This window comes from Eucyclogobius newberryi, unplaced genomic scaffold (assembly GCF_026437365.1).
Source record: "Eucyclogobius newberryi isolate DKJ021-1_F unplaced genomic scaffold, fEucNew1.0.hap1 SCAF_2, whole genome shotgun sequence".
Lineage (NCBI taxonomy): Eukaryota > Metazoa > Chordata > Actinopteri > Gobiiformes > Gobiidae > Eucyclogobius > Eucyclogobius newberryi.
Window position 1 is genome coordinate 18,209,743 of NW_027315834.1, and position 27,870 is coordinate 18,237,612.

Consider the following 27,870-nt stretch of genomic DNA (forward strand, 5'->3'; position numbering starts at 1 on the left):
TGTCTTTTCATAGGAAATCTAGGCGAAAGTCTGCTGGTCTCTTAGAACTATCTATATTGGTATTAAATGAATATTAAAAGGGAATAGCCTGTTCTGTTGCTTATCCCTGCAAGTCTTTTTGCCTGGTGTTTAGTCAAGGCCTACATAAAAAGACTATGTTATAATATAGCCTCTCTTTTTTCCCCTTAATGTGCTCATTTTGTATTAAAAATGGCTTTGATCAGTGAGTAGAGATGATTGTAGAGGAAGGTAGTCTTGTGCTGTCGTTGAACACAGATGACATCATGTTTCTTTTCACAGTTACTGAAAGCCCCCTCGGTCAGGAGCTCCTTAAAAACGTAGAGGTATTGCTCCAGTGTGGAGATCCCTGCTCCTGGGTTGGGGTCCAGGGGTGGTGCAGGGGTGGTGCAGGGGAAGTGGAGCGAGCCCGGAGGTCCCACGTGTTGCTCCTCTGCCCAATGGGCGCGTGTCTCCGTATCTCCGTGGGATTAGAGGATGCCCGGCTGGAGGTTTATATGGTCATGGAGGGGCCATTCCTGGGAGTCCAGTGAAGTGACGGCAGATTTTTAAGCGTCAGCTTGTCAGGGCACTTCAGTCCCTGCGCACAAGCTGCGCCTCAGCGCCCGAGGGGAAAGAACCGACTTTCTTTTAGTTTTCTTGTCTGAACTAACCACATGACTCGGCCGGTTGGGAGGACTAGTTGAGTGTTAGTTTATGTTTTAACTTTCTTTAAGTTTTCAACCGCTAACTGGATCACGGGCCTCTTTGCTTTTGTTTCTTGTTTTCCGCTGCGTTTTGCGCTTAAAAGGGAGGAACCATCATGAATAACGGGAGTTACTTCGAGCCGCAGCAGCCGCTGTTTTACCAGGGCACTGACATCGGCGACGAGGAGGAAGAGGAGATGCCGGCCACCGAGAAGGACCTGGCCGAGGACGCACCCTGGAAGAAGATCCAACAGAACACGTTCACCAGATGGTGCAACGAGCACCTCAAGTGCCTCAACAAGCGCATCAATGACCTGCAGAAAGACCTCAGCGACGGCCTCAAGCTCATCGGGCTGCTGGAGGTGCTCAGCCAGAAGAAGATGTATCGGAAGTATCACGCCAGACCCAACTTCAGGCAGATGAAGCTGGAGAACGTGTCCGTGGCGCTGGAGTTTTTAGAAAGGGAACACATAAAGCTTGTGTCCATAGGTGAGTACAAGAGACAACACACACGCACAGGGGGCATGGTCTATGGACCTGTCCCACCTCTGAGATACATAACGGGCCCTATTATTAGGCCTATGGGCTTTATGTTGTTTATGACACGTAGTGTTAGACCAAAGGACTAATTGGGACGTCAAAATCTTCATCAGAATCAGAATGTACAGAATGTTCAACACATTGTCCATGTTTAAATTATATCAGATTGAAATGGTGAGAATATTAAGTTTTCCAACAAAAATACATGTTTGCATTTCTAGTGTGGAGTGTAAGTTAGTTTGCTTGTCACATACAAAATAATTGTCTAGCCTCAAAATTGCATTTGAGCTTCACAAAATGTTGTCTATAATTTATGATGAACGGTTTTATAAAACTTTACACACAATGCCTATATAATAAACAATTATTGCAATTCAATGTTATTTCTAACCATGCAGCCAACCATGCAACATGTAGCTGAATTTTTCAATTTAAAAAAAGATATATTTTTGGCAAATCCCAAAATGTCAAACTCCATTTGAAATCACATGATGTATCACCTCACTTGTGCCTCTAGTTGCCTCCATTTGAGAATGTAATGTTTATGAACTTTTAAAGGGTCTATAATATATGTCTGAAGGGACTATCATCACTGGGAACATGATAACAAAGTCTTCAGTTCCTCCGAAAGGCTGTGTCACCCTAGAAGAAGGTTCAAATATAGTTTAGAAAGTTGCTTATAGGTTTTTTGTCTCCTTCTGTTATAAACCTCAGTGAATTGCAGCTGGGTTAGTGGTTTGTCCCCGAGGCTCCGGCCATGTGTTTGTGGTCGAATGAGGGACAACTGTGGGCACTGCATGTCGGCCTCAGCTGTCTCCTCTTTGCTGAAGTCTTCAGGCGGATGAGATAGGTTAGCTCAATACTTGATTGACATGGTGCCGCCTTGAACATTTCTCTTGCCTTAAAGAAAATATTTGCTTGATTGAAGCTATGATACATTGTTCAAGAGCAAACGATTAACTGGACGTTACAACCACAGATAAAGATAGGAATCTGTATTTTAAAAGTCATGACCACTTATTTTACTAGTCAATATGTTTAACACTCCAATACACTTATCATGTCAGACAATATGTATAGAAAAGTTAACTTCAATTAAAACAAATATTATTTATCAATAATAAACTTGTAACATAAAACATAGTTAGTATGATATAGGAAAATGTCAGCTCTTCATTCTAGTTCTAGTACTAGTTTGGACCTCTATGAGAGATGTTTCAATATTAAATTCCCTATTGTTGAAAATTAAGTACACAATAATAATAATGATATTGTGGATATTTATAAACTATGTGTAGTTAAATGGTTTTAATTAAGACATTAAGCTATGTATTCTCTGCTGATTACTCAACGCACTGGTCTTCTTTAGAAACAGCTTTGAGTGATTCTTGCATACTTTTAGGAGGGCCATGCCATCTTTATTATAAATGGTATGGTTGAAGGATTTGGTTGGATAAGTTCTAGTTATGTCAGGTGGCACTCCTTTCTGTGTGGAGTCTGCATGTTCTCTCCATGTTTGCGTAGGTTTCCTCTGGGTGCTCCCGTTTCCTCTACCACTAAAAACGTACGATCGGCTCCTCCCCTCTGAGGCCATTATATGCTACGTCTCAGTGGGACTTTCCTGGTTAAATAAAGGTCATTAAATAAATTAGAAACTAGAACTAGAAATTAAATACAATTCTTGATAAAGAAAATTATATTGGATAATTCATCTTTATTTTCACACACACAAACAAAAATGTGTTCAGCCCTTAAACTTTATGATGCATTCCTATGAGGTATCATTAAAAACAGAATAAATCGTTTACACTGTTAGAGGTTGTCAGCACTACTATGAGTCAGCCATGTTGTGGCTGGTCTGTGATCGGTGTGGTGTGGGGGTCCAGGCAGGGTACTATTCGCTGATTGATGGTAGGACAGCTGAACTCTGCGGTGCCTCTACCGACAGCTGCTCAAAATAGACTCACTGAATAGAAACCACAAAGACATCAGCTGAGCCGGATTTCACTCTGGCTCAAGCTTTCACTGAACCATAGTAAAACTTGCCTTGATGAGCAGCAATTGGTGATTTCCATTGGCTTAAGTGGGGGCAGATGTATTTAAACTATTACCACTTTTATATGTCTCTGCATAACATCATGACTAATATTTTTTTTTAACTTACTTCTCATTGTGTTTTTATAAATAGCCATTCCAATACATGTTTTGTATGATCTAAATCTGGAAGATGGTTGATATGTCAACCTGAGTGTCACTCCTTGTGGATTGATTTTTATAGCTCTCTCTAAACGGTCGATTTCTAAAATAAAAACCTGTTACAAAACTCATGTACCTGTGGGTCTACATTGGCCAAAACTACAAATCTCTTTTATTGTCTTGCGGCTGCTTCCTCGGCTCTGTAGATGTGTGTCAGTTTGGCTTTGGAGTCTCTTTTCTTGTATCTCTAATGATTTCCATGTGTTGTTGCAGTCAGCTCCGAAGAATGTTCATGCACACACTCCCCCGTGCTCAACCCTGACATTATTTCAAAACCATGCTGAGCTTGTCACTGTTCATTTCTGGACTGATGGGAAAAACTCATTGCGTTTGATTATATTGTCTCTGATGTTACTAATAGTCTTTCCTTGGTGTTATATTCATATGCCATTTGTCCAGGTTCAGACTGCTCTTAGTGCCCCAGCTGCCCTCAGGCACATGGGTCAGATCATGTTTCCACTAAAGCAAAGAAAACATACATTTTTGAACAGATATTTTAACCTTTTCCAAGTTGTTCAAGTTAATACAATTTAATTTACAAGTTTTGATACTTTTTTTACAAGCTTTTTGTGTGGACATTCAGGGCTGACTTATGAGGTCAAAGGTCAGGTTCATGGTGGTTCTAGGTTCAGAGATATCACATATTCACCAAGGCGACGGCTGTCTGGAACAGAAAGTCTTTATTATTAAAAATGTATTTGTTAGTCAAGACACAGGCAAAACTCCATTTATCTTACCCAGGGCCGGGTTGTGGGGGCAGCAGTCAAAGCAGGGACTCCCAGACTTCCCTCTCCCCAGATAATTCCTCACACTCCCCCGGGGGTGATCCCAAGGCGTTCCCGGGCCAGCCGAGAGACATAGTCCCTCCAGCGTGTCCTGGGTCTTTCCCGGGGTCTTTTCCCTGTTGGATGTGCTCAGGAAAAGGCCCCGGGGAAGACCCAGGACACGCCTGTGTATGTATCAACCTAAAGATGTTTTATTCTTTTATTGAATCTACTTCATCCATACATGTCTCTGTGACAAAGGTAACTTCAAATACATTTTTCTCCTCCAGAGATAAAGATCAGCTCCTAAAGTAGAACCAACACACACCAAATACAAGCAAAGGCAGTTTTGAGGGGCAGGGTAATTGCTGTCGCCTCGGCCAAAAAGAAATAAAGGCAGGAAAAATAGAAAAGACAAGAGGGGAGATAAATTATCTGGCCTCACAAAAATGAAGACATTATGAAAATGGTTCAAAATTCACTAAAATATTAGCTTTGAAAACAACAGACTGAAAGAACTATTTTTAAAATACGAGAGCAGAATAAGGTAATTTTAGACCAAGACCAAATACAATCAACGTTTGAATACAAAAAACTTTTCACCAAAATATCAGGAAAATAAAGAAAAATAAATAATAGTATTTTTTGGCCACTGTCAATTTACCCGCAGTAACTGAAGAGCAAAATAGAAAATTGTGAGATGAAATAACAACTACTGAAATACAAAGTGCAATCAAAAGACTCCGGGGAGTGACGGGTTCTTAAAGTGGTATAAAGCTTTAAAAGACACACTTACTCCTTTGCTTTTATCAACTTTCCACTTGGCCCTTAAAAATGCCCAGATCCCTCAGAGTTGGAAGGAAGCATTAATACTTGAAGAGGGGAAGGATCAACTGTGCCTCATACTCAATCTCAATTCTGAACGTGGACTATCATGTATACACCTCAAATGAATGGAACAAATACTCCCAAATTTGATTCACAATGATCAGACAGGATTTATTAACAAACAACAATAAGACCACTGTCAACATAAAAGATAAATACTGGTAATGTTCAGTCAAACGCATTTGCTTTGCTCGTACATCTGATATTTTATTGATTATGTTACTTTGTTCAGCAACGCAAAGGGATTGTGAACAAAAGGTAAAGGTTATACCATTGTGTTCATTATTGGTAACGCAAAAGTACTATAAAGCGTTACTTTTACAATGTGCAATAATAATACATTTATTAAAATAAAGTATCAGGAATATAATAGAAAAACAACTTGCTGTGCAACATATTGTTAAAGTGAGTTTTATACAAGGAGATGAGCGTTAACTTTTGTCTCAAGTAGGTATATTTTTTAGTCTAATGCCAATTTCTTTTTTGAATATAACTTTTGGCCTGTCCATATATTGTTATCTGTCCACTTCATTTTACAACCCTGGGCAGTTCATTGAGAGGGTTGAAGTGGGAGTTCCTCATGTGATCTGCTGACTGTCACGCTGTGTTCCTTCCCCCGCTCTTACGTTAAACAACAGGCCTGATTTCCCCCTGGTCTGGCCACAGTAGCCCACACGCTTCACCCATCTAGAGTGAGCGGAGCTGTGCGAGATTTGGTCAAGACTGACCCAGTCCTACTGCTGCTGAAATGCCTCACAACAGCTGTGACAACAGCTGACACTGCATTTACAATTACAAACTGTTCTGCCCTGATCGTGCTAGACCATTTGTTGTCATTTGGAGTTTAGCTTGACAAGTACGTATAATTGTTTGATGGATAATTGTGACTATTCCAGTTACAACAATTAACTAGAACTAGAAAATAATAATAATCGGGACAATTTTTGGAAACAAAATTAGGCCATCTCAATAAAAATTCTCCTTCAAAAATGTTTACCCAAACATAAAGTGCTTTATGTTTGGCTGTTTATGACACCTTAACTTAACTTAACTTTTTTTTTTTTTTTTTTTAAAGCCAGTCACATTCTAGAGTAGTAGTGAAAGTCTGTTGTTTGGTCATTTTGTCAATAACCAGAGGGCTTAATTGTGACATCCCTTGTGACCGAAACAAAATGTAAAATCTCTTCTACATAGTACTGTATCTGTGCCTTTACTTTTTAACTTTATTGGTCTGGTGGGAATGGTGATTGGGTTAGACTAATCTTTGTTCACATGGGCATTCAGCACTCGAGCTTCCAGCTGTTGTTTTTTTTCCACAGGTGTGTGTCTTTAAATAGTCCGATCTTCTTTCAGTCGAACCCTCATGGGTACATCAGTGTAAACAAAAACATTTGCATTTATACAGCTGTTGCCCACTTGCCAAGTCAGGCTTTTTGTTCATTGTCCTCTCCTTAGCTTGTACTTTGTGCACGAGAAAGAAAGGTTGTCAGTTTTGGCCATGTATGTTTTCTCCTCCAACTCTAGTGGAAACGAACTTAGCAGGTTAGAGGAAATGTTGGGCAAATGCTGTAATCATTCCACAGGAAAACTCAGCTGTTGCTAAGAGATTATTTTCCATGGATCAGCTCCCAGAAATTCCGTTCACAATAAAGTCATGAGTGGTCCATGTTACACAGTTCCTCTCAACATTGGTTGTAGTTATAGTTTAAGCATCTATAGTGTTTGTCCACAACACTATAGATGCAATAGAACATAATTTCATCACTAAGGAAACGGCTCGACACTCTATACCAGTTTGGAGACCACAATGATGACTAAATACTATTCTTTTTATACAATATAATGTTGTTTTTTTATGAATGTGGTCTTTGAATATAGAGCAACATCTTCTGTATGGATCATTGTTCTAATTAGTTTTAGTATTAGTATTAATTGTATAGTTTTTTACCAACTATATTTGCAATAAAGCTCGAACTTCAAATTGTTAAATCCTTGTCCAAGTTTTAAGACAATGGTGCTTTTTTTGGCATATATGTTAGTCACAACATGGGCTTGAAATAAAAGAACACTCTCTGTCAGTGAATGTGTTTGGTTGGTTTCTCAATCCAAATGCCCATTGCACGTTACACTCAAAAAGGCCAAAAGAAACACTGCCAGTCTCCTTCACTTTCAACAACTCAATTCTTCAGTTACAGCAAACTGGTCTCCAATGGTTACGAAACAAACAATCTTTTCAGAAACAATGCATGCTCAAAGAAAGGCTGCACTGTCTAGAGGAAAACAGGCGGCCTTCATCAGACCCCCCCTCACCAAGTGCACAGGCCCGAGGTGATGGAGAAACTGTGTAATGGTGACATTTATGGGACAGTATAGCAGAGGAAGCCATTGTGGGGGCTTGGAAAAAGTAAAACAGAGATTACAAAGAGAGGAAGGAATTATTTTTCTAGTGGCCTACTCCAGCTGGCTGAGCCAAAACATTTCAGAGAAATATTAGGTTGTTACATTAAGCTCCTATATTTTCTGCTTTCCCTTTCTGTATGAACACAGAATACTGTGTTATCTAACCGGGTGAAGAAGATATGAAAATACTTTAGTGTTATTTACTAAAGTATTTTATTCACTAGAAATAAACAGGGGAAAGTTGTTTCTAACCTGCAGTGCAAAAAAATATTATTACTTATTATCTCATGGATAGGTGGGACTAATCATTTAACAAAAATGTAACAATCTCACTGAAAGAAGCTGTTTAAGCTGCAGTTTATGCTCTTGTACCACTTTCCTGACAGTGAAAATAAGCATTTTTTTAGCATAATGATATTGCAATCTCCTTTTGACATTGATAATTGACAGTTTGTCATTTACAAAACATTATTATAATTTTTTAATCCAGGTTCAGTAACTGTAAGCACCTTAATTTACTGCAACCCTGTTCAGATTCCATAAAAAAAAGAAAGTTGACATACGTTACATGTTGAGAGCTCCAAGTAAACACATGCCCCTGCGCACTCTAGACACTCTAGCTCTAATAATACAGTTAGTCACTCATTCATTTAAATGTATCATCTCACGGGGGAATTTGACTCATCGGATGGTGAAAACATCATGATCTGAAAACCAGAGCACAAATCAGAACCACGAGTCACTGCTGCTTTGGACGGCTGTTGGACAGAGTCATCATTCCTGAGGATACAATGGAAACTCATGGAGTTTGTCTGGTGCTGAGATATACAACTCTGTGTCATGTGTTTCCTATTTAAACAACATTCCTCAGAGTGTATGACATCATCTTGGGCTGTCAATAGAAGGATCGCTCACATTGCTGAGCATGCTGACTACTGACAACAGGAAGATAAACAGTGTGATGCATCTATGTCTCACTTTGATGAGTGGAAATGAGAAATGACAACATTCTGTATTGAAGGCAGTGGAAGTGGCTCCTGGTTGGTTTAAGTTTAGGCCAGTTTTCTTGTTTAAATAGAGTTTCAAACGGCTTTCAATTGTTCAAAGTTGAAAGCGTTATGAAAACTGTTGACAACATCTGGGAAAATCATTAATGTTCACATTGCAGAGCTAACCACAGGCTGCCCTCCCACAGCTGTACTGCGCATGCTCCGCTGTTAGAAACCCTTCACATTTGTTTTATTACACGTGTGTTTCTCTGAACAGAAAGCAATTTGCTAAAAAAAATTAATTCTGAGACTGCTGTCCTGGCAAAATTTCTGCACTTGGCATGTTTGAGTAGATTATTTCCTGTGTGGTTTCATTGAAATTTATTTTCAGAATGTAATTGATGTTTATGATTTTATATCATCTGCATTGCTGTAATTTCCAGATTCTAAAGCTATCGTGGATGGCAACCTAAAGCTAATCCTGGGTCTAATCTGGACCCTGATCCTCCACTACTCTATCTCCATGCCCATGTGGGACGATGAAGATGATGAAGATGCCAAGAAGCTAACTCCAAAACAGCGTCTGCTGGGCTGGATCCAGAACAAAGTGCCTCAACTCCCCATCACTAACTTCCACCGAGACTGGAGGGATGGCAAGGCACTGGGAGCTCTGGTGGACAACTGTGCCCCAGGTATAAAGCAGGGAGATAATCATTTAACAAAAGGACACAAAGAGTGATAAAAGCATATACAGTATACTAACTACATTATTGTCTTTCAACCAGGTCTATGTCCAGACTGGGAAACCTGGGATCCCAGTCAGCCTGTGGAGAACGCCAGAGAGGCCATGCAGCAAGCTGATGACTGGCTTGGAGTGCCACAGGTAAAGTCACTTCAAACTCTCCCTAGTTGTGTATTTATCAGTAAAATATTTTCCCAGTGAGACGATACACTCTATTTTCAGGTCATTGCTCCTGAAGAAATTGTTGATCCTAATGTGGATGAGCATTCAGTCATGACATACCTGTCCCAGTTCCCCAAATCTAAATTGAAGCCTGGCGCTCCCCTGAAGGCAAAGATATTGCACCCCAAAAGGGCAAAAGCATACGGGCCAGGTGACCACAAACAATTTACATTTTTTAAGTTAGTCTTCGATGTTTTACTAATAACATTTCATTTCTTTCCCAGGTATCGAGCCATTAGGAAATATGGTTTTGAAGCCTGGTGAGTTTCTGGTGGAGACTGTGGAGGCCGGATTGGGAGAGGTTCTGGTCTATGTTGAAGACCCAGAAGGACACACTGAGGAGGTGGGATTAAATAAATGAATATAATTCCAGTTTGATGTAGTCAAATTGTAGTACAAATACTAATAGCAGTAGTAGTATTGATGCTTGTCACATCTTGCTATGTCTTTTGTTTTTCAGGCCAGAGTCATCCCAAACAATGACAAGAGCAGGTCCTATTCAGTGGTATATCTTCCCAAAGTTGAGGGATTGCATAAGGTAAAATTACATCTTAAGGTAAATATCACAAAAATACTGTCACTGCATTACCCTGGTTGTTCTGCATCCTCACAGGTAAAAGTATTATTTGCTGGACAAGACATAGATAGAAGTCCTTTCATGGTTACTGTGTCCAAAGCCATGGGTGACGCGACCAGAGTCCAGGCTCGTGGCCCGGGACTTCAGCCGACGGGCAATGTAGCCAACAAACCCACATATTTTGACATTTACACAGCAGGTAACTGATATATTCTTAAACATGGTACAAAGTGTTGAGAACCTTTGGCTCACTGTGCTTGGTGCACACCAGGAGCCGGAGCTGGAGATGTGGGCGTCATTATTGTGGACTCTAACGGACGCAGGGACACAGTTGAGATAGTTCTGGAGAACAAAGGGGACAGTATTTTCCGCTGCACCTATGTGCCTATTTTGGAAGGAGCTCACACAGTTTACGTGACTTTTGCTGGACAACAGATTCCTAAAAGTCCATTCACTGTCCACATCTCTGAAGGTAAGTTTATGATAGTGTGCATTTTTGATTTAATTATTTTGCTATTTGTTAATTTATTTGGACACGAGTATGTATGCAGTTTGCAGCAGATTTTTTGGGGGGCGGGGTTCTGTTCATCCCAGCCACATTGGCAATAGATAGACTTGTGTTGGTTGTTTTTGGATTGAACGTAATAACACTTTGCTTTTTTAATGACTGTTTGTGGACCTTGATTCTGAAAATGCCATTCTTCACCACAATCAATAACTACTGTAGGACTTGACTGGTAAGGTCTCCTGAAAAATATAGTTAGCTTTCAATATCTACAAGCCTCGACTGTTCAACATTACACAACATCACACAAAACAAGAAAACTAATTTGTTTGTACGTGCAGTATATATTTTGTATATACAAAAGTCTTCAGGTTGGCCTGGAGGCCTCAGTCTTCTAAATCATCATGACTCTTGCCTCCTCCAGTTTCACAGAGAAGCCCCTCAGCTGGGTCCCCTGTGCAGGCTTTGCCTGAGTCTGTGTGCACTCCACCCTCAGACAAGACCAGAAGAGCTCCCCCTCCAACCCCTCCCAAACCCAGGCGACCAAGTTAGTAAAGGGGCGGAGCATGTCACTGGAGCCTGCTGCGCTAGCCTACTTTCTTTTCACACTCAATCTGGCCTTGACTCCACTGAGGGTCCTCAGCTTTACAGCATGTGCTGGCGCCTGCTTCACTGAACAGTCCTCTGTTCTCAGTCTGAATGTAGATGTGTGAGTTCTGTTAGGGTGTCAGAATAAAAAAAGTACTCTACAAAACATCATACAAGAAATACATAATATTTTTCATTGAAATATGTATATTTTATGCAATAAAAGTTACAGCATTACACTGATTTAACATTCATTTAGTTTTATGATGAGTATTTGATTTATGGGGCGTTTTCATCAGCCCTACTTGGCTCTACACCGACTGGTGGAAATACACCATTATTCACTTTAATAGTAGTCTTATTGGTGAGCTTGACTTTCAAAAATTCATTTTTTTCAAGCTCAGAATTTGTAGATTTTTTCTTTAGATATTTCTTATAAAAAAAACTATCCCTCATTTAGAAAAATGCTTGTTTCTTGAAATTTTTGCCCAAATAATAATTTTGATGACCAAAGCTGTAAATGTTTTAAATCTACTGTGAATAACACTGTTTCAGTTGTTTTCTCTTATAACACACTCTTGCAGTTCTTAACAGCTTTCAACTATTTTTGCTGATTTTCCTTTTTCAGCAACAAACTGCTTCTCCCAGTTCTGGTCAGCTGACTAACTGCTGAGGCAGTCTGCAGCCATTTATCTAGTGTTGAATGTGCTGTGAAACAATATTTATTTGTTTTTCTATACTATCTAGTGTAATGTGTTTTTCCTCACAGCTTGTAATCCAAATGCCTGTCGGGCTTCTGGCAGAGGCCTGCAGCCGAAGGGTGTGAGGGTCAAGGAAGTGGCAGATTTCAAAGTTTACACAAAAGGAGCTGGCAGCGGCGAGCTCATAGTCTCTGTGAAAGGACCAAGTAAGACTTGAAAGCATTAAGGAATGTAGCAATTAATAAAATAAAACTATGCAAGCTTATGAGTGTTCATTTGATTGTAGAAGGGCTGGATGAACCAGTCAAGGTGTTGGAGTTGGAGACTGGGTTGTATGAGTGTAATTATTATCCCGTCAGCACTGGCAAATACATAGTTACAATAACATGGGGAGGACACAACATACCACGCAGGTGAGATACAGCCCATCAACATCTGTTTGGACCCTCACAAGTGTTACCTGTTGTGTCCATGTATTCATACAATGCATATAATTCACAGCCCGTTTGAGGTGCACGTCAGTGAGGAGGCTGGCCCTCAGAAAGTACGTGCTTGGGGTCCTGGTCTGGAAACAGGCATGGTGGGGAAAAGTGCTGACTTTGTGGTAGAAGCCATTGGTATGGAGGTTGGAACACTTGGTATGTGATTTTAATTTACTATACTTGATTTCCTTTTATAATTGTTTTATACCACGCCGTACACCAACACTTATCTGATTAAAAGGTTTCTCCATTGAGGGGCCTTCTCAAGCTAAGATAGAGTGTGACGATAAAGGGGATGGCTCATGTGACGTGCGCTACTGGCCCACTGAAGCTGGAGACTATGCTGTCCATGTCATATGTGACGATGAGGACATTAAAGACAGTCCTTTCATGGCACATATTCTTCCAGCTGTCAAAGATATCTTTACAGAAAAGGTTAGTTTATAAGGGTTTTTGTTTCTAATATTTATTGAATTGCTGATGATGTATATTATTTTCTTTAGATAAATTGCTATGGCCCAGGTCTGGAACCAATTGGCTGCATTGTCAATAAACCTGCAGATTTTACTATTGATACACATGGAGCTGGCGGAGGAGAATTGAGGCTATATGCCCAAGTAAGATGTCAATATGTGGTATATTTCATAACCAAGTGTAGACAAACACCTATAACCATCAGATGTTTTTTGTATTTTATTTTAGGATGCAGAAGGTTTTCCAATTGACATTCAGATCACAGATAATGGCAATGGCACCTACTTCTGTGTGTACATTCCTGCAAAGCCCATTAAACATACAATAATCATTACCTGGGGCGAAGTCAATGTCCCCAAAAGTCCCTTCAGGGTAAGAAAACACTAACCAATTTCAAAGACATTGTGGTTGTAGCCAACTGATAAAGAGCATAGGTTAGTATTAGATCTAACCCCAGCTGCCTCACAGAAGTCAGAATTGGCCCTCATGGCGGTCCAAAAAGACAATAATTATATGGCGGCCCTCGATACGCTTCAGACACTGGGTTAGGGACAAGAGAGCGGATTTGGACCCAAGAGAGAAATAGATTGCCTGAGCTGTATCAGCGGGACGCTGATACAGCCATGTTGGGGCCAGGAACTTCCATTTCAGTCGCCGCCATATTGGAATTCTGACTTTCGTGAGGCAGCGGGGGTTTGATCTAGACCTAACCAAAGAGCATAGGGTCTTAGGGAGATGGCTTTTGATCCTTAGCAGATCACAGGGTTTTTTGGATCTACCTTGTGCTGTTCGTATTTATATTGGGTTGACTATAAAAGCAAAAATGGGTGAGGTATTGGAGATTCTGATATATATATATATATATATATATATATATATATATATATATATATATATATATATATGTGCATGTATTGTTTTATATATCTTGATCTCAACAACCCACAATGAGAAACTGGTTGATGTATTGCTTCAAATAATTAAGGACATTTTATTTAATTTTACTTGCTTGTTTCTCAAAAACAGGTGACTATTGGAGAAGGTAGTCACCCTGAAAACGTGAAAGTTTATGGTCCAGGGGTTGAACAATTTGGACTAAAGGCTAATGAGCCGACTTATTTCACTGTGGACTGCAGCGAGGCTGGACAGGGTAAAATCTCATAGACAAGTGCATTATATTCGCTGTATTTTTTGGTTTGTTTAAATGCCTGTGTCTCTCTCTAGGTGATGTCAGCATTGGGATTAAGTGTGCTCCCGGGGTGGTTGGCCCTGCAGAGGCTGATATTGACTTTGACATAATTAAAAATGACAATGACACATTTACAGTGAAGTACATACCTCCAGGTCCTGGACAATACACCATTATGGTTCTGTTTGCTGACCAGGTAAGAAGATACACTTAATCTCTGAGAAAATAGGCAATTGATAAAGCACATATTATTCCATGTATGAAACAGGAAATTGCAGTCAGCCCCTTCAGAATAAAAGTAGATCCTTCTCATGATGCAGCAAAGGTTAGAGCTGAAGGACCAGGACTCAGCAAGATAGGTGGGTAATTGTGTAAAATTAGATTTATTAGTCAGCTGAAACTGGTTTGTTTATATGTTTTTATCTTTGTTAGGAGTTGAAGTAGGAAAACCGACTCACTTCAACATTTACACAAAAGGAGCAGGAAAAGCTATACCTGAAGTGTACTTCTCTGGGGCACTAAAGGGTGAAGCTGTGCGCGACTTTGAGATAATTGACAACCACGACTACTCTTACACTGTCCGCTACACTGCTATCCAACAGGTAACATCGGTCTGCGCGCTGCGGGCTGTTATGATTTCTCTAACTTTATGGATGGAACTTTATTAATTTAATGGATTTATGTTCTTTCAAAGGGTAACATGTGTATTACAGTGTGTCACGGTAGAGACCCTATCCCTAAAAGCCCATTCAACATCAGTGTGGCTCCTCCGCTTGACCTAAACAAGGTCAAAGTCCAAGGTCTAAATAACAGTAAGTACAAAAGTTGGTTGATATTTAACTGTAGATTAATATATATATTTTCTTAATGTATTTTTGTCATGTTCACAAAGAAGTGGATGTGGGAAAGGATCAGGAGTTCACTGTTTGTACTCGAGGAGCGGGAGGTCAAGGGACACTAGATGTGAGAATAACCTCTCCATCACGACGGCCAATTCCATGCAAACTTGAGTCTGGCACCAGTAATGAAACATACACAGTAAAGTACATCCCACCGGAAGAGGGCACCTACAGAGTGGACATCTCCTATGACGGGAACCCTATTCCAGGTAGCCCATTCACAGTGGAAGGGGTCATGCCTCCTGACCCTTCAAAGGTAAGAAAATAAATGTATCCCAATAGATTTCTTGGTTTTGAAGAGATAGTTTGGATTCCACAAGAAAATAACATTTTCTTCACCAGGTGCGAGCTTATGGTCCTGGACTTGAAGGTGGTGTGGTTGGTAAACCTGCACCATTCGCCATTGACACAAAAGGAGCTGGAACAGGGGGTCTCGGTCTGACAGTGGAGGGGCCTTGTGAAGCTAAAATTGAATGTCAGGACAATGGAGATGGGTCCTGCTCGGTGTCCTACCTGCCCACTGAGCCTGGAGAATATTCTATCAACATATTGTTTGCAGACCAGCATATCCCTGGGTCCCCTTTCAAAGCAACAGTGCTGCCAGAGTTTGACCCTAGCAAGGTGACCGCCAGTGGCCCAGGCTTGGAACGGGGCAAAGTTAATGAGGCTGGCTCCTTTACTGTGGACTGCTCAAAAGCTGGAGAGGCAGAGCTCACCATTGAGCTCATCTCAGACTCTGGGGTCAAAGCTGAAGTTCATGTGCAAAACAACAGCGATGGCACTTACTCCATCACATACATTCCACAGTTTCAGGGAATGTACACCATTACTATCAAATATGGAGGACAATCAGTGCCAAACTTCCCCACGCGGGTGCAGGTGGAGCCAGCCGTTGACACCAGTGGGGTCAGAGTGTACGGGCCAGGTGTTGAGCCTAGAGGTTAGCAATAACATTAAATTACAAATGCACACACTTAATGCATTTGCAGCACTGTTTTGACTTGCTATTAATACAGTCAAGCACATAAAGCAATTGAAGACCTTCTTTCTTTCTGCAGGTCTCTTAAAGGAGGTGACCACACATTTTATTGTAGATGCCAGAGTTACTTGCAAAACTGGGGGGAATCACATCAAGGTGGGCATCTCAAATCCCTCAGGCATCACCACAGATGCCTTCATAACAGACAAAGGCGATGGCACCTACAGAGTGGAGTATACGCCCTATGAGGATGGTAAGTATTATCACAGAGAGTTCAGGGTTTTTATTTTTATTCTCTAAGGAGACATATTTAATGCAACATCCACTTTCATAATTGTTTCCCTTCTCATTTGCGCACTCAATGTTATATTTAGAGTGATTCATGCATGTTTGAGTAATACACCCCCCAGACAATCCCACTGCTCTGTACTTATTTCCTTCTTTGGTTGTTGTTTTCTTAAATAGCATGATCCGGCCGAGCGGTATTTCATTGTGATGATATTTACAGCGACGTACTGTAAAGTGGCAGGCGGAAAGCAATGCCACAGTCTTCAACTGGAAGTCAGCTGACTCTTTTATTAATTGGCTTTGGATCAATATTGAGATTTAAAAGAGATTATAACTATATAGCATACAGTGCATAATAGGTAGTTATTAAGTAATAGAAACCAAAGCTATGTAGGTTTTTAGGATGTTTTTTATCCTGAGCTGTTGTTGGGAGCCTAGAAAAATACAAATCATCTACCACCATCAAGAAATATAATGCATTTTCTCTGTAAAATAAGTCTCAAATGACTGTACATTTATTGTCTTCTCTCTTGCTCAAATCAACAACTGATCAAATTTGTTTTTATTAAAAGAAAATACGTAATGCATACTGAAGCCAGCGCAATAAGTGGCAGAGGAAGGGAAAGAAGAGAGTCTGACTGGTATTAATAGCTGAGGCCAGATAGTTTTCGACTGATAGTAATGTGTGACATGTCAGAGCTCTGTATGGGGCAGAAATACTCACTATGGACCTCGCTCATGCTGGCCTTTTAATGATGGACAGAGCTTTCGTGCTTTCGTGTCCAAAAACAGCTACTTTACAGGTGGCACTTTAAATATTCTCTGGAAAATACATGTTGCTTATTTTTGTCCTTCATATTTTAATGGTAATAGCATAATATGCTTTTACTAAATTTATTTATTTATTTGTCTATGGGAGTTTTTATTTATTTATAGGAGATCTTCTACTGAAAGTGTTTTTCAGACTTCCTATAAGTGATCTGTTCTTCTGTATCTACCTCTGTATCTACCTGCGTTGCACCAATGAAATTTCCCCATGTGGGACAATAAAGGAATATCTTATCTTATCTTATCTTTATCTTGCAATAAAGGCCCTTATTTCTTTTGTGAATGTGTATTTGTAATATTTAAAAGTCCTACATGTTTTTTCTATCTTTCTATAGGTTTGCATCTTATCGAAGTGTCGTACGATGATGTGCAAATCCCAAACAGTCCATTCAGAGTTGGAGTCACTGAGGGTTGTGACCCCAGTCGTGTCCGTGCTTATGGTACCGGTCTGGAGGAGGGATTTGTGAACAAACCAAACAGCTTCACTGTGGAGACAAGGTAATGAGTTTGTGTTACTTTTATTGGGATGAACTGATGTAATAAACAAAATATTGTATATTTGACTTTGAATTGTTTGTGCATTAATTGTACCTTATAAATATATTTGCTTTACCTTTGCCTTAAAGTTTTTAAAAATGATTTGCAAAATGTTTCTCATTGTTTCTATTTATCGAATTGTGCCCTTCTCAGGGGTGCTGGTACTGGAGGTTTGGGCTTAGCCATTGAAGGTCCCTCTGAAGCAAAGATGTCGTGTAAGGACAACAAAGATGGCAGCTGCAGTGTGGAGTACATCCCCTTCACCCCTGGAGAATATGACGTCAACATCACCTTTGGGGGACTGCCTATCCCAGGTCAGAGAGCTTCAGGATTAAAGTGCGTGTTGTAGTCAACAATAAATATCTGTTTTCTTTGTTACAGGGAGTCCATTCAGGGTGCCTGTGAGAGAAGTGGTGGATCCAAGTAAAGTCCGGTGCTCAGGTCCAGGACTTGGAAGTGGTGTTCGGGCCCAGGTGCCCCAGACCTTTACTGTTGACACCAGTAAAGCTGGGATGGCCCCATTAGAGGTTCTTTTGTATGGGCCAACAGGTAAGGAAAGAATAGTATTTAGATTAGATTAGCTAATCCTTCAGTCTTGAGTGAGGTGGATTTCCTTCCTGCTCATAGGTCTGACAGAACCAGTGACAATCACGGACAATGGGGATGGTTCGTACACTGTGAACTACACACCTGCCCTTGATGGTCCATATACAATCTGTGTCAAATATGCTGACCAGGAAGTCCCACGCAGGTAGGCAGTTGAGTCTAGATTAATCACAGATATTCATGAAACCCATTGCTGTAATTTAATCTTTCATGTTTTCTTAGCCCTTTCAAAATAAAAACGTTGCCTGCTCATGATGCCAGTAAAGTTCGTGCTAGTGGTCCGGGCCTGAATTCATCAGGGGTCCCAGCCAGTTTACCTGTGGAGTTCACTATCGATGCTAGGGATGCAGGCGAGGGACTGCTTACTGTTCAAATACTGGTAAGTCCCATAAAACTAAAATCAATTAATGTCATTTCTTGTATCTCTCTCGTGTCTTTGTCTGTGTTACTCACTCTTGGTGTGATTCGATCTGTGCTTATCCCGTTTGTTGGTGTCCTGTTGGGTGGTGTCCCGCTGCAGGGTCCTGATGGGTGCACTCGCGAGGCCTCTGTTTATGTGGAGGACTGGGGCAGGAGGGTGTGGGAGACACATATAGTAAAAGGCACCATCCCCTTCCATATTCTTAAAAAAGGCAGCGTAAGGCTCCGACCCTCTCCCACTCACTTCTTCACCACGTCTCATGTCTCTATCCTTACCCCTCCTTCCAAAGTATTCAAGTATCCAAGCCATTGTTTTACCCTTTAAAACAAATTACACACGTATTTATATCTTCATTGTTTTCAGATTAAATATTATTTTAAAAAGCCCTTTTGTGGCATTGATGTTGACTTACCTTCATTGATTTTGCCTAATAAGCTAACAGTAGTATTTTTGTCTAACTGAGGACTGCTTCCAACTGTGTGTTGACCAAATGTTTGCTGCATTAGTTCCTGTGTGATTTCTTTTTGACGTATGTAGACATTCACATCACTGGTCTCGCATTGACAGGAGTTAAGTGTTCACTCTGGAGAAGTTTCAGTAAAGGGAAAACTGCTTTTACTATTTTAGAAAATATTATGCACTTATGCAATTCCACTGGTTTAAACATGAATATTACGTGTTGGAAATAAAGAGTGTCACATTTTTGTCTCTCTTGGCGCCACTGATCAGGAGTTTTGGCTCCTGCTACGAGACCAGTGATGGCCTTTTGACTGTTTGTACAAGTTAATATTACACTGCTACTCATGTCCGCAGGATCCAGAGGGGAAACCCAAGAAGGCAAATATACGAGACAACCGGGATGGGACATATACAGTGTCTTACGTCCCTGACATGACTGGGCGCTACACCATCACGATCAAGTATGGGGGGGATGAGATTCCTTATTCACCTTATCGCATCCATGCTGTCCCCTCAGGAGATGCCAGCAAATGTCTGGTCACAGGTCAGCCGAGCTAAATGCATTACATACTTTGATAAAGATAAACTGTGTAATGATAGGCTTTTCTGTCCTTCAGTGTCTATTGGAGAACATGGACCAGGTTGGTTCTTTTATATATTATACATGATTAATTGTTAAAATACCATATATAAAATAACAAATCTGATATTTTTTCATATATATCAAAAGGTTCAGGAGTCAGCCCCACCATTCAGATCGGCGAGGAGACAGTGATCACAGTGGATGCAAAAGCTGCTGGGAAAGGCAAAGTAACTTGTAAGGTGTCCACGCCTGACGGAGCCGAGCTGGATGTGGATGTAGTCGAGAACGCAGACGGGACATTTGACATTTACTATACAGCGCCAGAGCCTGGCAAATATGTGATCACAATTCGATTTGGAGGAGAACATATCCCCAACAGCCCCTTCCATGTAGTGGTGAGTCTGTCTGCTGTTATGAGAACAAGGATGACACCTGTTGGTGAATAGTTTACACTGAGAAATTCTAAACTCAGTATTGGTTTCCATATATTTATAATAACGTTAATAATATTCCCGTTATGGATTGCTTTAAAAACTTTATCTTGCTTCCCGTTGCCAGGCGTGTGAAACTATCCCAATGATTGAAGAACCATGTGACAAGCTTCAAATACATCCGCCCTACTCTCCTTATTTGGGCTTATCCCCTTCATGGGTACAATATTATCAACATTTCTTTCTGGCCACTCTGGCTCTTATAACCTGTTCATCCTCACCACAGTTCTGCAACTTGTCAGCCTTATAACTAATAGTCATATGGCTTTAGATTTTATGCTCAGCATGAATCTTGCATGACGATCTTGTCTACTGCTTCATGGTTGCCAACGCTAAGGCCAATGTCAACAAACATCCAATTTACTCTTATTTTCAGCCAGCATTTTAGTTCACGCTCAAAAAAAGATCTAATTACTGTTCTTTCTGGCCAATCTGTGCCTCACTGTGGCTCTCCTGCTGTGAAGGTTTCTCTTTCTTCTTTCTGGACACTGTCCCAGAACTCCCAGTATGTGACTAATGCCACTCATTCTGCCTTTGGTGTAGGCCACTGATGATCCCATGAGTGTTGTGGACAGGATGGAGGCTGTGCTCCGCCCTTTCAGCCTGGTAATTCCTTTCACTGTGCAAAAGGGAGAGATCACAGGTAATTCTGTAACAAAATTGTAGCTTCAGCAGTATTACAGCAGTACTACCGGTACTTGACAACGTAAAGGATTCCACATAAATATAGGATGCTTGTGCAATGTTTAAATGTTGTTTAGGTGTCGTACGAATGCCTTCTGGTCGTACTGCCAGCCCCTTCATCTCGGACAACAAAGATGGAACTGTAACTGTGAATTACTCTCCTACTGAACGAGGACTGCATGAGATGGACATCAGATATGATGGAAACCACATTCCAGGTAAATTAAAATGTACCTGTATTTAAGTTTTTCACAACTGTATTTATATTATATATTATTATTTATTATAGTCTTATTTGTCATTTTCTTGGTTGTAGGAAGTCCACTCCAGTTTTACGTGGATGCCATTAACAGTGGTCACGTCACAGCTTATGGTCCAGGTCTAAGTCATGGTATGGTAAACAGAGCAGCTGCTTTCACCATTGTGACCAAGGACGCAGGGGAAGGTAATACCGGACATAATAGCGACTATTGTTTTAAAATCAAACTATTCATTTTAATATCTTTTTTTTTTGTAGGTGGTCTGTCACTGGCTGTGGAAGGTCCCTCCAAAGCAGAAATCAGCTGTAAAGACAACAAAGATGGAACATGCACTGTTTCTTACATGCCCACTGTACCTGGAGACTACAACATTATTGTCAAGTTTGATGACAAACACATCCCGGGCAGTCCCTTCACTGCTAAGATCACAGGTGCAAACTCACTAGTTGTCACACTTTTGATTAACCCTTTTTATATGTATTTGAACTTACCCTGTGGTTTGTGATATCCAGGTGATGACTCAATGAGAATGTCTCAGCTGAACGTGGGCGCATCCACAGATGTGTCCCTGAAGATCACAGAGACAGACTTGAGCAGTCTGACCACCTTCATCAGAGCTCCATCTGGAAACGAGGAGCCGTGTCTGCTCAAAAGGCTGCCCAACCGCCACATTGGTAAGTTATTCACTGTTAATGTAATTTATAATAATTTATTTAATAATATCACCCTAATAATGTTGGCTATCACGTTCAAAAGCACAAAGAAGAATTTAAAGAAATATTTTTACCCGTAGGCATTTCTTTCACACCAAAAGAGGTGGGTGAACATGTGGTGAGTGTAAAGAAGAATGGGAAACATGTTACCAACAGCCCATTTAAAATCATGGTTGGACAATCAGAGATTGGTGACGCAAGCAAGGTCAAAGTGTACGGCCAGGGCTTAGTGGAGGGCCACACTCTGGAGATGGCAGAGTTCATTGTTGATACCAGAAGTGCAGGTAACACACCAATATTCGACAAGTTTAAACAGATAAGTAGTTATACTCTCTATGAACTATAACTGTATTGCAGGCTATGGCGGTTTGGGGCTGTCTATTGAAGGTCCTAGTAAAGTGGACATTAACTGTGAGGATGTGGAGGACGGGACGTGTAAAGTCACCTACTGTCCCACTGAGCCTGGAAACTACATCATTAACATTAAGTTTGCTGACCAGCACGTTCCAGGTTGGACACTCTGCCCAAACAGTGTCCTTTCTTGATTAATGATTGTTAGCCTTTGTTTACAAAGTGGTTTTGGCCTACAGGAAGTCCTTTCACTGTAAAAGTGTTTGGAGAGGGTCGGATGAAGGAAAGCATCACCAGAAGACGACAGGCTCCTTCTATTGCCACTGTGGGCAGCACCTGCGACCTCAACCTGAAAATCCCAGGTGAGCTGCGAATTCACGGCATCCTGTTCATACTTCCTGTCCTTTCTGTTCCTTCTTTTTCCCATGACGCTCCTCAGCCCTGGTTCTTTCCCTTGCTCACTTCCTGCTTCATTTGTAGGGAACTGGTTTCAGATGGTTTCAGCTCAAGAGCGTCTGACCCGGACGTTCACTCGCAGCAGCCACACATACACGCGCACAGAGAGGACAGAGATCAGTAAAACCCATGGAGGTGAGACCAAGAGGGAGGTGCGAGTGGAGGAGAGCACCCAGGTGGGAGGTGACCCCTTCAGGGACGTGTTTGGAGACTTCCTTGGCCGTGATGCTCTGAGTGGATTCAGCGGGATGCCAGCTGGTGGCAGGCCACAACTGCAGGATGGTGTGTGGACAAGTGTGTGGTGTTGTATTCAGCTGTTTTTTTAGGGGTGACAGAGGTGATCACATAAGAGGACTAAGAATTAACATGATCAACCAGCATGCTTCTAATTTGCATGATTATTTTTACCTGCCTTCTTCCTTTCCAAAATGACATTCTCTGTTTGCAAGTATACTACTGCTTGGCTTGGAATCTATGCACATCTTTTGTGTTTAGTAAACTGTGTATTTTCCATATACTTGATGTTTGCCTATTTTATGCATTTAACATGTGTTTTCGTTGGACCTCTCTTGCAGGTGAGGCAGCAAACCAAGAAATGACAGCTCAGGTGACCAGCCCCAGCGGCAAAACTGAGGAAGCTGAGATCATCCGAGGAGAGGACAGCACATACAGCGTCCGCTTCATCCCTCAGGAAATGGGTCCTCACACAGTCAATGTCAAATACAGGGGTCAACACGTTCCCGGCAGCCCCTTCCAATTCACTGTAGGGCCCCTGGGTGAGGGAGGGGCCCATAAAGTCCGCGCAGGGGGTACTGGTCTGGACAGAGGAGTAGCAGGGATCCCAGGTACACTCTTATGTACCCAAACGTTAGCGTTTTACGTCATTGTCTCTGTAATGTGATCCAGTGATTAATGAGCTAGTCTTGTTGTTCTGCAGCTGAGTTCAGTATTTGGACCCGAGAGGCAGGAGCTGGAGGTCTGTCCATCGCTGTGGAGGGACCCAGCAAGGCCGAGATCACCTTTGAAGATAGAAAGGACGGATCGTGTGGTGTGTCCTATGTAGTTCAAGAGCCTGGTGAGAATTTAATTCAGGGGAAATAATAGTAGAATACTTTGGAGATGTGCTGTCCGGTGGTCGAGGGGTTAAGGCACAGCTGGACTCCAAATGCAGCCGGCCGCAGTGTCGTTAGTTTGATTCTCGACTCTGACAATGTACTGCATGTCCCCCCCTCCTCTCTCATTCCCCATTTCCTTTCTAGTAATGTCTTTGGGACCAAACATCCTTAAAAAGAAAAAACAAAACAAACGAGATATTCACATCACATTTTTGTCATGTATAAAGTACAACAACATGTATCATGTGCTATTGTTTTGTGTGTTTCAGGCGATTATGAGGTATCTATTAAATTCAATGATGAGCAAATCCCAGATTCTCCTTTTATCGTCCCTGTTGCTACACTGTCAGATGAGGCCCGTCGCCTCACTGTTACCAGTTTGCAGGTGAGAAAACGTGAATATTATCTATCCATCCCTATAAAATGCTTTTCCATTTACCTCAAATACGGGTATCCGTGTTTGTTTTTATCTGAATATATGCCCTCTCCTTTCTGATCGATTAATGTGTCCCGTAGGAGATGGGATTGGTGGTGGGGCAAGAAGCCTCCTTTGCGGTACAACTAAATGGAGTAAGAGGGCTGGTTGATGCCAAGATTCACACACCATCCGGAGCTATAGAAGAATGTTACATCACAGAGCTAGATAAAGGTAATAATCAATCATTTCTGTTCTATTATAGGCATCTATAATGTATACTACTTAGGCAATGCATGAATCATCCACACATTGTCAATCCAACAGGCAACATGTGGTTTAGCTTGATCTGTATTTTTTTGTATTTTTCTCTATAGATCAGTATGCTATCAGGTTTATCCCAAGAGAAAATGGGGTCCATTCCATCGATGTGCGCTTCAATGGAAGCCATATTCCTGGAAGTCCCTTTAAGATCCGAGTAGGAGACCTGGGACAAGTTGGTGATCCTGGGATGGTGTCTGCTTTTGGGCCTGGACTGGAGGGTGGAATCACAGGTATGCATAATACAATAGTAGAGAAAAATATCAGAAGAACAAAATCAAATTAAAGCCGCAAGCGGCAATGATCGGCCCTCGCCACGCCGCCACGCCGCAAGAGGAGGGGGCGCTAACGCGCCCCAATGGTCCTTTTATTACGCCTGTCACATCTTCTCCCCTTTGTTTTACCATCAAAAAGCAATTCTATTTTGAATTCTTGGCAAAATGTGCGGCTTTGCCGCACAGAGACCGTGACTTTTTGAATAAAAATGTGGATACCTTTTGATGGTCCACCCCTGAAGATGAGTCTCACCAAATTTCACGTTGATAGGGCTAACGCCTTGGGAGGAGTTGGTGAAAGTATAAAGTGTAAATATGTTCTGGCGATTTCCCCATTGGAATAACATGGGAGGTTTTGGTCATCGCTACGGCAAAGCCATAACAATTATGACATGGGTCTCATTGACTTTTTTGATGGGGATGCTAAAATTGAGTTGTTTGTAAAATTTCATATAATTTCGCAAAACTAAACATTTAACCTCCATATAAAATCTGTAGGGGGCGCTGTGGCGCCAAATTAATTTATTTCACTTCAAGTAGGTTTAGGGCAAAGAGTATAACTGATTCTAATTTGACGCAATTCGGACTTTATCTGCGCAAACGGCAGAAATGTTAAATTTGTGAGATTTCTGAAATTCTAGCTACAGTTTGCGGCTTCGCCGCTCAGAGACCGTGACAGGTATCAATGTAATTTGGATAACTTTTGATGTCCCACTCCTCAGTAGCATTTTCACCAAATTTCAGCTTTTTAGGACCAACGCCCTGGGAGGAGTTTGTAAAAGTACGACGTTTGGAAAAACTCCCAAGTCATAATTAGCCATTTTTGAAGCAATATGGCCGACATTTGGTTGGGCGGACGGCGTTGCCGTAATAATATTTTTACTTCTCTTGTCACCATCTACCTCTGCGCCAAATTTCATGATTCTACGATCAGATGCTCGTTTAGTGCGCACTTTTGCACGGGCTTCGCCCGTTTACAACGGTAATGTTCCACTTTCCTACTACTAATTAGTATGCACGGGGCGTGCGTGAGTGAAGGAGTGCGTTAGTGAGTGTTTGGAAGTGGGCGAGCGCACTTTTGCAGCCGTGCTTCGCACGGCCTTACGAGATTAATAGGCCTCTCGCCAGCTTGTGGCGCTCGGGCCTAATTATGACGATAATTTGCTTCTATTCCTGCAGGTGTGGCAGCTGAGTTTGTCGTAAACACTTGTAATGCGGGCGCAGGAGCTCTGTCTGTGACTATTGACGGACCGTCCAAAGTGAAGATGGACTGCCAAGAGTGTCCTGAGGGCTACAAGGTCTTCTACACGCCCATGGCTCCAGGGAGCTATCTGATCTCTATTAAATATGGCGGACCTCAGCACATTGTGGGTAGTCCATTCAAAGCTAAAGTTACAGGTATGAGGACTAAACTTGAAACAGGGAGTGCACAGATAGGCTTAATAAGTCATTGTACTTTCATTCTTCACAGGATCACGTCTTTCTGGTGGCCATAGTCTTCACGAAACCTCCTCAGTTCTGGTGGAAACTGTCTCCAAGTCCTCAACAGTGGGTGGGGCTTTCAGCTCTTTGCCCACATTCTCTTCAGATGCTATTAAGGTCATCTCTAGAGGCGCTGGACTTTCAAAAGCTTTTGTTGGTCAAAAGAATGCATTTACAGTGGACTGCAGCAAAGCAGGTAAAGGCATAAAACAAAATGTAACATAATTGTTCCATACTACTAGGGTTAATTAAACATTTAGAAAAAACAATCTCAATAGAAAAGGGGGGGAATCAAGGTTCTGGTTATAAAATAATGCCATTTACAAAGAGCTCTTAGCATGCCATGTAAATAAAATAAAATCAGTTACTGCGTGTGATGTGAACTTTGTCTACAGTGTTATATTGTGTGTTCTCTTTGCTTTTCCATCCCAGGTACAAACATGTTGATGGTTGGTGTGCATGGGCCAAAGACTCCCTGTGAGGAGGTTTATGTGAAGCACATGGGCAACAGGATGTACAATGTCACCTACACAGTCAAAGAGCAGGGCAGCTACATCCTCATTGTCAAGTGGGGTGACGAGAACATCCCAGGAAGCCCCTTCCATGTTACTGTCCCTTGAAAGCTTTGGTCTTTCTCTGAGACTCGATGAACACTATGTTGTCCTTTCCATGGAGACTGTTATTACTGCTGTAGGGCACTGCACCGGTTTGTAGTGTCTGTCAGATGGAATTAAAATGTGGAAGAGGATTCATCAATTCGCTCATTTCAATTTGAGCTCAATCCATGTTTTCACATCTACAATACAAGTCTGGTCACATCAGCATTCCTGCCACAACTTTAAATATTGTAGTTCAACCGGCAGCAGTGAATGATTGAGAAGAGGCAACTCATTATATGTGAGGCCAATGATATTTGAGTAGTTTCATACTTCTTTGGACAAATCAGAAAATTCTCCTTAATTTTCACAAATCTCTTTAAATGAATGTCAGACCTGAGTGTAAATCAATAATCCTGAGCTGTGACTTAAATAATCTGTTGATTTTTTAATTTTATTTATTTTCAGAATTTGTTGGTCTTATTTGAAGAATGTAAGCAGATTTTTTGCCGAAGTGAAAGCTGATGGCTTCACCTTATGTTGAAAATGTGATGTTGCGTCAAAATGATTAGAGAGTGACATTTTATAGTTATTTTCTATGTATCAAAATCTGTGAATTCTGAAGTCTGGTGAGATTGTGCAGGCATAATAAAGGTTTATTTGCTTACTAAAAATGTTTGACTATTTGCCATTCCTTGAGTATGTGTCCCCCATTTCCAATTCTCTCATTATGTGGACCTTGGTAGAATCTGAATTGCAGAAATGTTTGAACTTCTGTCAAATATCTGTTTCTGACCATTTAAACATGTTTAGATTGTGGTCAAAAGCTCCCCTGAACTTGAGCTTGTCCTTGCTGGGTCTTTAAGGGCTTAGCCAGGTCTGGTTCAATGTTGCACAATAATAAAACAATTGCTGTAGCTGGTGGTTAACATGTTGGAATCGTAGACTGAATTGACTATATAATTTTATGCCACCAGGTGGCAGCAGAATACAGAACAGAGCACAAGCACTTTTCAGATCTACCCAAGTAAGAGCACGTGTTTTGCCTAATGTAAACGTATGTATACATTTTGTTAATGTCGTCTGTTAA

The 27,870-nt window shown here is 41.2% G+C and overlaps 1 protein-coding gene across 7 annotated transcripts; it reads left to right on the plus strand.

Moving 5' to 3' along the window:
- The first annotated feature begins 507 nt into the window (after positions 1–507).
- On the plus strand, positions 508–27,454 carry flncb (filamin C, gamma b (actin binding protein 280)). Of its 7 annotated transcripts, none has more exons than XM_072453950.1 (49): positions 508–1,193; positions 8,985–9,233; positions 9,327–9,424; positions 9,506–9,656; positions 9,730–9,848; positions 9,966–10,043; positions 10,119–10,281; positions 10,354–10,554; positions 11,012–11,134; positions 11,945–12,082; positions 12,163–12,289; positions 12,378–12,514; positions 12,600–12,793; positions 12,862–12,975; positions 13,061–13,204; positions 13,859–13,982; positions 14,057–14,217; positions 14,290–14,380; positions 14,454–14,623; positions 14,716–14,833; positions 14,914–15,176; positions 15,263–15,860; positions 15,979–16,152; positions 17,351–17,513; positions 17,706–17,866; positions 17,934–18,101; positions 18,180–18,303; positions 18,381–18,537; positions 19,393–19,582; positions 19,656–19,679; positions 19,769–20,016; positions 20,180–20,272; positions 20,656–20,755; positions 20,874–21,014; positions 21,113–21,241; positions 21,314–21,487; positions 21,569–21,730; positions 21,850–22,053; positions 22,127–22,279; positions 22,360–22,482; positions 22,601–22,711; positions 23,152–23,421; positions 23,514–23,651; positions 23,961–24,076; positions 24,208–24,340; positions 24,484–24,660; positions 25,882–26,100; positions 26,174–26,380; positions 26,617–27,454. In XM_072453950.1, exons 1-49 carry the CDS (start codon positions 821–823, stop codon positions 26,802–26,804), a joined length of 8,181 nt encoding a protein of 2,726 aa, XP_072310051.1. In that variant the 5' UTR covers positions 508–820; the 3' UTR covers positions 26,805–27,454. The 7 variants fall into 7 exon arrangements, with proteins under 7 accessions (XP_072310051.1, XP_072310053.1, XP_072310047.1 ...); XM_072453946.1 differs by having other exon boundaries at positions 509–1,193; positions 22,127–22,256; positions 22,364–22,482; positions 22,601–22,858; XM_072453945.1 differs by having other exon boundaries at positions 510–1,193; positions 22,601–22,858.
- The last annotated feature ends 416 nt before the right edge of the window (positions 27,455–27,870 follow it).

Bases quoted from the DNA above. Each gene is read 5' to 3' on its own strand.
- flncb (XM_072453945.1), top strand. From the start codon at position 821: ATGAATAACGGGAGTTACTTCGAGCCGCAGCAGCCGCTGTTTTACCAG. The intron at 17,514-17,705 runs GTAATGAGTTTG...TGCCCTTCTCAG, and splicing joins AGCTTCACTGTGGAGACAAG to GGGTGCTGGTACTGGAGGTT. The intron at 22,280-22,359 runs GTTGGACACTCT...TTTGGCCTACAG, and splicing joins TGCTGACCAGCACGTTCCAG to GAAGTCCTTTCACTGTAAAA.